Source organism: Haliotis cracherodii, unplaced genomic scaffold (assembly GCF_022045235.1).
Source record: "Haliotis cracherodii isolate W230 unplaced genomic scaffold, xgHalCrac1.p SCAF_14, whole genome shotgun sequence".
Lineage (NCBI taxonomy): Eukaryota > Metazoa > Mollusca > Gastropoda > Lepetellida > Haliotidae > Haliotis > Haliotis cracherodii.
Window position 1 is genome coordinate 9,043,081 of NW_027266269.1, and position 11,251 is coordinate 9,054,331.

Consider the following 11,251-nt stretch of genomic DNA (forward strand, 5'->3'; position numbering starts at 1 on the left):
AGTCCCCACCTACTTGAAGGATACGCTCCCTACCTACTTGTAGGATACAGGCCCCACCTATTTGTAGGATACAGTCCCCACCTACATGTAGGATACGGTCCACACCTACTTGTAGGATACAGTCCCCACCTACTTGTAGGATATGCTCCCCACCTACTTGTAGGATATGCTCCCCACCTACATGTAGGATACGGTCCCCACCTACTTGTAGGATACGGTCCACACCTACTTGTTGGATACAGTCCCTACCTACTTGTCGGATATCATCCCCACCTACTTGTAGGATACAGTCCCCACGAACATTAGGATGCAGTCGACCTACTTGTAGGGTACAGTCCACACCTACTTGTAGGGTACAGTCCACACCTACTTGTAGGATATCACCCCCACCTACATGAAGGATACAGTCCGCACCTTCTTGTAGGATACAGTCCACACCTACATGTAGGATACAGTCTCCACCTACATGTAGGATACAGCCGACCTACTTCTTGGATACAGCCCACACCTACTTGTAGGATACCGTCCCCACCTTCGTGTAGGATACAGTTCCATTTATATGTAGCACACAGTCCTGTCGAAATGTTGCAGACGACGCATCCCCAAGCTTATTACTAATACTGCATTCCAGCTAGTTATCCTAGATCATGAAACGCAACAAGAGACATGACACAAGGGCTCGAGAAATAAGAGCATGGGCTGCGTGTTTATTTCGCACATACGACACAGGTCAGCTCCCCGTTCTGCTTGTACGGAGGGCAAGGGAGAGAGTCACATCTACTCTCCACTGTGAACAGCAGTTGCCCATACGTCTGTCGGTGGCCGCCCTTGGTGGTACCAGGGTCCTTGTCCACGCAGATGTACTCACTGGAGGCCCTGTTGAAGGCACCCGCCATCAGGTAGCCCCAGTACGTCATCTTCCACCCGGGGTAGCACTCGTTCCTCGCCGGAATCATCAGGACTTGAGCCTCAGATTTCATTTGACACACGGCACAGGGGACGTTCTGGTGTTTAACTTTCTTGAAATCAGGAAATGTGTTGGCATCATTATATTCGGCCCCGTGGATGGTTGCCTGGTTTTGGTTTGAAAGAGAGTAGGCTACGTACTGGGGCTGTTTGGGCAAACATAGGATAGTTGCTGCACCAGACTTTGCAGTGTAGTGATTTCCACCTGTATATCCTGCAAATGTATCAAAGGTTGATTAAGATAGTTCGAAAATGTGACACGTGTACAATCATACGCTTGCAGAGTCTTCGCATCACCGTGGCTGTGTACGCTAAAAAACGTTCTTACTGGATCATATATGCAAAGTTGCATCATACCTTTGTTTTCTTGTAGGGAAATAGCCAATAGAAAACTTAACAAAGGCTGATAGAAATTAGCCATATCATAAACTCGTTTTATCTTCTGGCTCAGCTGAGTCTTATTGATTCAACCGTTGACTATTTGCAGGAGAGAGGAAGGTTTTACACCATTTTTGGCAATTTTCCAGCAACATGAATGATCAAAGTAGCACACATATGCAAGTCTTAACTATGGAATACTGAAAGGGACAAATTCGTTATCACGACGTTTGGAAAAGAGCTAAATAGGCCAAAATTGCGAGAATGGCAGCTTTTATGAAAGACGACACCACGAGAATGCGACATTTGGACATGACGTAAAATCTCGCTATCAAGCATCTAGACTTGTAAAATCAGCTCACAAAAGCATGAAATCGCTTTCTCGCATTCTCGCGGTTTATACGTTGTCCGTGCGCATGCAGTATATCATAAGGTCAAGGCTCAACCGCACGTTATTGGTCATGCTCTTCATTTCCAAGTAGCATTTAGCAAAATTATGACTCTAAATAATATTTATAATTTACACAATAAAATGCAATGTAATGAACACAAGTCCTCTACCGTTAAGATAGTATCGTTTCGACATGGAAATATCGCGATCTCGCGTTCTCGTGTTCTCGCCTTCTTGTGTTTTTAAAAATATTTACATATAACTGTATAAACAATTGGCAGAACAGCACGCTATCGCTATCGCTAGTATGTCCATTACAGTATTCCATAGATAACAAAGACATATTCATGACCCCATTGTGCAGCAATTTTGCTCCAGGTTAAAAATGATATTTTGTTATAATCAAATGAACATTCCCAACTACACTAAACAAACGAGCAAAAAAAACCTCTACCAAAATCAAATTATAAGAATTTGGATCCGAAAATATATTCCAAAAACATGTAAAAACAATCGCAAAAATGCTAAAGACAAGAGTACAACTTGAAATCGCGCTTTTTGGTTATTTAATATCCTTGTAATACTTAATGCACAGCAAAATGCACGTACTGCATGATCATAGAATACATGTGGGTATAAACCACAATATTGGACAGTAAGTGTCCAACAATGGACACGCCATGTTTATCGGTAGAGCAGAGAGAAAGGGCCATTGATTTACTGCAGTTTTGAGCCAGATACGACATCGCTGCTGGACACTTTGGCGGCACTCGTGCAACAACCACCAGGGTGCTGTCACGATACACGCAGACAGGGCACAGGGTCATGCAGACTATTGGTCATCACATCAAACTTATATTCCTTCAGCATCAACTGTCCTTTGACATGTTGTCAAAAGCTTCACTGCATTTAGACACATAGGGAAAACACGTTGCAATGGCAACATCGACGTGCAAGGTGCGAACTGTACAACGTTGGCAGAACAGGGACGGGCACGGAGATGGCTGCATAATGATTTGGATCGGAATTTGCTAATCTGACTGAACAATGTGGCATATAAAAATACTGAATGACGTGACGCGACGTCTAACGAACTGTCTAACGACGTCGTGTGTGGATGTGCCGTAGGGTCAGTGGGGAACATTGCATGACTGTGCTCATTTCAATGACATCTGTGCAGAGTAAGTTTAGTCTCAATCATATTGTGTTTACTTCAAACTGACAATATGTCCCAATGTCCTTGTTGCCTTCGTAGGTTTCTACAGCCTCCGTCGTCTTTTTGTAGAGCGTCTGCCCGGAGAACGAAAGGTCAAACCAAAAGACGTTAAAATATGGTACACGTTGTCACAATGCCTGGCGCTCTGCATTAAGGGGCTAAAACAACGACTTTTCGGCTTGGAGTCAGTATACTGTTCAATGCGCCATGGTATTTCAGTGGGTTAGCAATATAAAATCGGCATTAGTCCGGACTGCCACACGCAGCCACACACACACACACACACACACACGCAGCCACACACACACACACACACACACACGCAGCCACACACACACACACGCAGCCACACACACGCAGCCATACGCAGCCACACACATACACACACACACGCAGACACACGCAGCCACACACACAGGCACACGCAGCCACACACACACACACACACACACACACACACACACACGCAGACACACGCAGCCACACACACAGGCACACGCAGCCACACACACACACACACACACGTGCATGAATGTCGCTTTATAAGTTCAATAACCTGGAACGCGACGTTAAACCTCATTTCACCTCATATAAACTTTAGGTCATGTATTTTCGGAGCCATGGCATTATTTTTCTGAATCTGTGCTGTCCATTTGGTTATTGCGTAATTACAAAGGCTACATGTGTAATATCCTTTTGTCGTTTTCGTCAGGGCCGGTATTTAGCTTTGTGTAGTTTCTGTTGCTCATCAGCGCAATTACACCCTCGGTCTTCACGCGAATATTGTAAATTAGGTGCTAAGATAGTACTTTCTAATTAAGATCTGACTGCACATTATACACAAACCTGAGTAAATGAGTGATGTCCTGTTTGGACACGTCGCCCGTCCCCAGTGAACAAATGTCGCTCCTGAGGCAGCTGAGAAAAGGGTGTTAACATCAAACTTTAGTTTCATTCGTTTCGTTATTTGATCAAGTTAACGATACTGAAACACAGCCTACCTAAAGGCATAGCGACAACGATGTTGAAGCACAACCTACCAAGAGACATAGATATTAAAGTACAGTCTACCTAAAGTGATACCCACAACGATATTAAAACACAGCCTACCTGAAGGCATAGCAACAACGATGTTGAAACACAACCTTCCAAGAGACATAGGTGTTAAAGTACAGTCTACTTAAAGGCATACCTACAACGATATAAAACATAGTCTATTTAAAGACTTAGTGCCAATTGTGTTAGAGCACAGTTCACCTGAAGACAAAGCTACAACGGTATTAAAGCAAAGTTTATCTGATGACATAACTACAATGACGCTAAAAAACAGTCTTCCATAAAACAAAGCAACAACGTTTTTTCAGGAAATAAAGCAGTCTATACATGTATGAATTCCTCATTGACGTTTCTCTATTTGAAGGGATTTTCCAGATAATGTGTTCCTCTGAAGTGGCTTACCTGCACTACCCGATCCACATCCAGATCCATCGATACCACTTGTCTTCAGAAAAGTCTTCATTCTTTCAACCAGTGCCTCATTTTCCTGGATCAGTTTCCGGTATGATTTGTATATTGTCGCTGAGCGGTTGCCTTCCGATGAAGCTTTGGAACCTATGAAATGACCATCAATATATGACTAACCTTTTATGATATGTATAAGTTAGCCTTATGTCTCATCGAATATACATATATTGAACAATATATAGATACAGTTAGACCTATTTGTACAACAATTGCAGTATAATGAATTATTAGTTTTAGAAAATAAGACATGTGTACACACCTTGTAGTATGGCAATCCACACAGTGATTGTTACAAGAAGTGTGAATCTCCCTGTCATGGTACCGCCTGCAGTGTTGTATGCCGTGTATTCACATACTGCTGTCATCAAGGCCTATATAAAGGTACCATGTGACCAGGATGTATAGTGTAAAGCAACAGCCGAGCCTGACACAATGATGATTTTATGGAAATCGTGTTCATCGTCCGTGTTGTGTTCTCATTAGTACATGATTGCCTTCACACCTTATCAGCCATAAAAACTGTGAAAAAGTTGTGCACAACATGATACAGACACCAGCTGCCAAATGCATACTCTGGATATATACACTTAAAAACTGGAGGTGAACAGGAAATATATTTGAAAATAACAAGTATTAGAACAAAGATGGTATACATGAACGCTTATACCTGGAAAACATAACACCCCCAAAACATCAGCTATTTCGCACGTTCCGTATGCAGTAGAGCTATTCACGTGCGTAGGGTGTCATTTCTGATTTTGTCACATTCAAGGAAGGTTGATTAATCTACCTGGACAACTATCTTAACGCAGGTTCAAAGTACAACATGAGTTCACGGTAACACTGGAACATGGCTACTTGGGTAACAGTTAACATAGGTTCAGGGTAATATGGATTCACGGTAACACGGAAACATGGCTAGTTGGGTACCAGTTAACACAGGTTCAGGGTAATAAGGTTTCACGGTAACACTGGAACATGGCTACTTTGGTAACAGTTAACATAGGTTCAGGGTAATATGGAATCACGGTAACACGGATATATGGCTACTTGGGTACCAGTTAACATAGGTTCAGGGTAATATGGATTCACGGTAACATGGGAACATGGCTACTTGGGTACCAGTTAACATAGGTTCAGGGTTATATGGATTCACGGTAACACGGTAACATGGCTACTTGGGTACCAGTTAACATAGGTTCAGGGAAATATGGGTTCACGGTAACACGGGAACATGGCTACTTGGGTACCAGTTAACATAGGTTCAGGGTAATATGGATTTGCGGTAACACGGGAACATGGCTACTTGGGGACCAGTTAACAAAGGTTCAGGGTGATATGGATTCACGGTAACACGGATATATGGCTACTTGGGTACCAGTTAACATAGGTTCAGGGTAATATGGATTCATGGTAACATGGGAACATGGCTACTTGGATACCAGTTAACATAGGTTCAGGGTAATATGGATTCACGGTAACACGGGAACATGGCTACTTGGGTACCAGTTAACATAGGTTCAGGGAAATATGGGTTCACGGTAACACTGGAACATGGCTACTTGGGTACCAGTTAACATAGGTTCAGGGTTATATGGATTCACGGTAACACGGGAACATGGCTACTTGGGTACCAGTTAACATAGGTTCAGGGAAATATGGGTTCACGGTAACATGGGAACATGGCTACTTGGGTACCAGTTAACATAGGTTCAGGGTAATATGGATTTGCGGTAACACGGGAACATGGCTACTTGGGGACCAGTTAGCAAAGGTTCAGGGTGATATGGATTCACGGTAACACGGGAACATGGCTACTTGGGTACCAGTTAACATAGGTTCAGGGTAATATGGATTCACGGTAACACGGGAACATGGGTACTTGGCTACCAGTTAACTTAGGATGGTGAGGTATGGGTGATGAAGGTGTAGTGGTGAGGTACGGGTGGTGAAGGTGTGATGAGGATAGGTTTGGGAAAGAAATAGCAGTGAGGTAGGGTGAGGTAGATGTTTTGCTAAAGCTAGGATTGGAGAGAATGAAGTGATGAGGGTAGGGTGAGGTAGATGTATTGCTAAAGCTCGGATTGGGGAGAATGAAGTGATGAGGGTAGGGTGAGGTAGATGTATTGCTAAAGCTGGGATTGGGGAGAATGAAGTGATGAGGGTAGGGTGAGGTAGATGTGTATTGCTAAAGCTAGGATTGGGGAGAATGAAGTGATGAGGGTAGGGTGAGGTAGATGTATTGCTAAAGCTGGGATTGGGGAGAATGAAATGATGAGGGTAGTGTGAGGTAGATGTATTGCTAAAGCTGGGATTGGGGAGAATGAAGTGATGAGGGTAGGGTGAGGTAGATGTTTTGCTAAAGCTAGGATTGGGGAGAATGAAGTGATGAGGGTAGGGTGAGGTAGATGTATTGCTAAAGCTAGGATTGGGGAGAATGAAGTGGCGAGGGTAGGGTGAGGTAGATGTTTTGCTAAAGCTAGGATTGGAGAGAATGAAGTGATGAGGGTAGGGTGAGGTAGATGTATTGCTAAAGCTGGGATTGGAGAGAATGGAGTGATGAGGGTAGTGTGAGGTATATGTATTGCTAAAGCTAGGATTGGGGAGAATGAAGTGATGAGGGTAGTGTGAGGTATATGTATTGCTAAAGCTAGGATTGGGGAGAATGGAGTGATGTACAGGGTAGTGTGAGGTTGATGTAGTGGTGAGTTTATGGTGATGAAGGTGTAGTGATGAGGGTAGTGTGAGGTAGATGTATTGCTAAAGCTGGGATTGTGGAGAATGGAGTGATGTACAGGGTAGTGTGAGGTAGATGTATTGCTAAAGCTGGGATTGTGGAGAATGGAGTGATGTACAGGGTAGTGTGAGGTAGATGTATTGCTAAAGCTGGGATTGTGGAGAATGGAGTGATGTACAGGGTAGTGTGAGGTAGATGTTTTGCTAAAGCAGGGATTGGGGAGAATGTAGTGATGAGGGTAGTGTGAGGTTGATGTATTGCTGAAAGCATTTCATGCAATGGATTCAGAGGAATATGCATTTGAAGACAGGTACCCAAAAGACACTGTGCAAACTTTGAATCCGATATGGCCGCAACTTAAAAGGATATCCAGAATCGGCTTACAGGGTTTGCTGTGTTATGTATGGAGAAAATTCTCAGAATGTTTGAAATTATTTCATGCAGTGCATTTAAGGGTAATTACAATTTGAAGACATCTACCCAAAAAGAACTGTGAAAACTTTGAATCCAATATGGCTGCCAAACCACGCGACCAATAACCAAAGAAAAAGGAACTGTCAAGCACCCAAAGTAGAAGACACATCCAATGTTTGAAAGTAATCGGACAAGAGGTTGCAAAGCAAATGGGCAAGATACATCTTCAAAAAATACTTGTTTTTCGGTTATCTGCCCTTAGCCATTAAGCCTACGGCCTTGGGATTTAGACTGAATCTAGTACTCAACGGTTTTCCCACACACATACAAAATTTGAACAAAATAGAGCCAGCTGTTAGTTTGCTAGCTCTGGTACATAAATCGGCGAAATAATAAATAATAATAATAATAAATCGAACGATTACAATAGGGCTCTACAGCCCTGATAATACTAATAATAATAGTAGTAGTGGTAGAAGTAGCAGGAGCAGTAGTATAAGAATTAGTGAGTGAGAGGTTTTACACCGCTTTTAGCAATATTCAAGCAATATCACGGCTGGGGACACCAGAAATGGGCTTCTCACACTGAAACCATGTCGGGAAACGAACGCTTTAACCACTAGGCTACCCGACCGCCCCAGTAGTAGTTAGTAGTAGTAGTAGTGGGTGCCGAATATGTCGGATTTAATCGCATTTAAGCCCCTGAATACAAGCAGCAGAATTCGAGTGCGGTTACTTCACTCACCAAATTTGTGTTTACTGACACTGCTTCACCCTGACGTCAGTTCCTTGTACAAGTTCACAACGGCTCCTGAGCATGTTGTTAACGATTGCTTGGCGTGAAGGGAATAATAAGGCTTAAAGACGTTGGATACCATTGTTCATACGCATACCGGACGCGCATGTAACGGCGAGTATTTGTAATGCGGTTACGTCCCTTTGACTCGCGGCTAACTGCATAAGAACTCATAGAAATGTAAATTTGGGCAAGAGTTACCTCCCCTGATTCATTATTTTAGGGATATGCTGTGTTGATTGAAAATGATTTGAAAATCCTCTGATAACATGTTGTTTTTATTTTATAATTTTATTTTACAATGAATAAACATTAGAAATAAGGCAGTTTGAAACATATCTTGATTTTGTAAAATCCTTTTTTGACTGATGAATCATTTTTTTGGGAAAATGTGCTTTTAGTTAAATGATGTGTTCAATTAAAAATGTTTTGACTTGAATTTTCATTTTTCTGTTTTGTGGCATATCAATACTGTAATATGTCTATTTAAAAACTCTCATTTAATAATCAAACTTTAAAATGACCATTGCGTAATTTGATTAAGGACATATTTTCCTACAAAATGATACCAAATATACCCATTTCTTGATTAATTTTCTTTTTTATGCAACCTCTTAAAAATAGTTAAAGTGTGAGGCATACAACTTTATTACAATACATGCGACGTTCCGGTGTAGACACTAACACGGTGATCAATCAAGAGATGTAGAGAAATGTAAAGTAGGACGGTGGGGATAATTATACAAGGTTGAATGAGGATAGAAATCATACCAACTACAAGACCATCCACATCAAAAGACTCCAATCATCCATCAACTGTTTAAGGTACCCATGAGCTCTTCAGCAACCCATGCTTGTCATTAGAAGCGACTAACGGGATCGGGTGGTAAAGCACGCTGTCTTGGTTGATGCATGTCATCGTATCCCAATTGCTCAATGTATCAATCAGTATAATGTCTGAGTGGCATATTCATGTTAAACTGCGGCATGGTATCTCAGTGAGCTAGCACTATAAATCGGCATCAGTCCGGACTAGTACAAGCAGCCACACACACACACACACACACACACACACATCCATGCACGTCGCTATATCAGTGCAATAATCTTGGACGCGACGTTAAACCCCATTTCACCTCACCTCACCACCCATTACATACACATACATCTCAACACTTCTCATCTTAATACTGGCATCCAATCACCTGTCAGTTAGTCTATTGTTATCCTCCATCATACTCTTTTAATTCTATTTATTCTAATATGTACCTCAATCACGCTTCATACCTCACCTTCGTATCAACATCAATTATCCACATGTATAAAACCCACCTACTTCACTTTCTGTTTTCTGTAGGGGTGGTCGGGTAGCCAAGTGGTTAAAGCGTTCGCTCGTCACGCCAAAGATCCGGGTACAATTCCCGACATGGGTACAATGTGTGAAGCCCATTTCTGGTGTCCCCCGCCGTGATATTGCTGGAATATTGCTAAAAGCGGCGTAAAACCATACCCACTCACTCACTCACTCACTCATTCAGGGCCACTGCATTACAGAAAGGGCTAGGCAGAAGGGAAAATGTTATTGTGAGACAGACTAAACCCATGGTAACCACGGCTGGGAATCTGACACATAATGAGAAGCATATTTACAAAAGTCGGAAAATCGAGCTTTGTAACAGTACTTAAAGATAAAACAGGGCGGGGTAATTTTAGAAGCGGGTTTATTTTTCGGACGGGTATAGTTTCAGGGGCAGAGACAATCTAGAGATAAGATGGCATGCAGCAACCAAAGTCAGCGAGCCTGACAACCCGATCCTGTTCGTCGCCTCTTACTACAAACATGGGTTGTTTCCTGATTGGCATAAAGTGAGTGAGTGAGTATGGTTTAACGCCGCTTTTAAGCCGCTTCACGCATTGCAGCCATGTCGGAATTCGAACCAGGGTCTTCGGCGTGACGAGCGAACAATATTCATTAAGTACCAACAACAAACGTACTGCTGCATGTTTGTAAGCTTCAGCCCAGGGTTCTCCTCATAGAAGAACATCTCGACAATAATCTATGCCTGTCTTGGTAGTCGATCTAGTGGACTGGGTTGTCAAGACCGGTGATTTTGGCTGCTTGGATGGATCGTTTGTTCATGCGTTCAGTCATTGGTTTGTTAGGTCGGGATTAAATTCTGTATATCATTCGTGATATTGATACAACCTTGACGAAAATCTGATTGTCCATGTTCACACCATTGCCTGCTAATGTTATGACTCAGCACTTTTTATTCACTATGCTTCTAATAAGTGAATGGATGTTTTCATCAAAACTATCATTTGTTTTAATATGGTGCGACAGTGGATACAGCAAGCTGCATAGTTATACACCTAAAGTAAGTATTCGGCTATATTTCCCGTGCTATAACATCTGTTTGGCATCAACAAATTGTTGAAAAAAACTAATCAGGAAATCAGGAAAAAAAATGCATTAAATTATTATGTAACAGAGACGAGTTGGGAATTAAGTTAATTTTGTTTTTACCATTCTTTCAAAAGTAACTAAAAAGTTGATCATATTCTTAATGTTGATACAAGGGAGATAACTTTTTGTATTGGTTTTCAATAAAGTTGTCATTTTTTTTTACAAATTTTAAATAAAAATAAAAACACCTGAAATAATAATCTTTTATAAATAGGTTATCAGTTAAAATAAGTTCTGTTAGAATCTGTGAGAGCATAAAAAACATTTCTTTACAAATTGCAATCCAAATTGGTATTTTACTGCAGCTTCAATTTACAAAAATTATCCATAAGGTAACTTGGAGCAATGTCTTGAGAAGTTTC

At 41.8% G+C, this 11,251-nt stretch overlaps 1 protein-coding gene across 1 annotated transcript; it reads right to left on the bottom strand.

The window, feature by feature from the left end:
- Positions 1-707: 707 nt before the first annotated feature.
- Positions 708-4,840, bottom strand: LOC139460523 (uncharacterized). The gene is made up of 4 exons (XM_071241993.1): positions 4,735-4,840; positions 4,410-4,562; positions 3,798-3,869; positions 708-1,180 (listed from the first exon to the last, which is right to left on the bottom strand). The coding sequence occupies exons 1-4, from the start codon at positions 4,838-4,840 to the stop codon at positions 708-710; spliced, it is 804 nt and encodes a 267-aa protein (XP_071098094.1).
- Positions 4,841-11,251: the final 6,411 nt, after the last annotated feature.

Excerpts from the sequence above, each read along its gene's own strand:
- LOC139460523 (XM_071241993.1), bottom strand. The coding sequence starts at position 4,840 with ATGACAGCAGTATGTGAATACACGGCATACAACACTGCAGGCGGTACC. Across the intron at positions 4,563-4,734 it reads GTGGATTGCCATACTACAAG|GTTCCAAAGCTTCATCGGAA; the intron begins GTGTGTACACAT and ends GTCATTTCATAG. Across the intron at positions 1,181-3,797 it reads GACATCACTCATTTACTCAG|GATATACAGGTGGAAATCAC; the intron begins GTTTGTGTATAA and ends ATACATTTGCAG.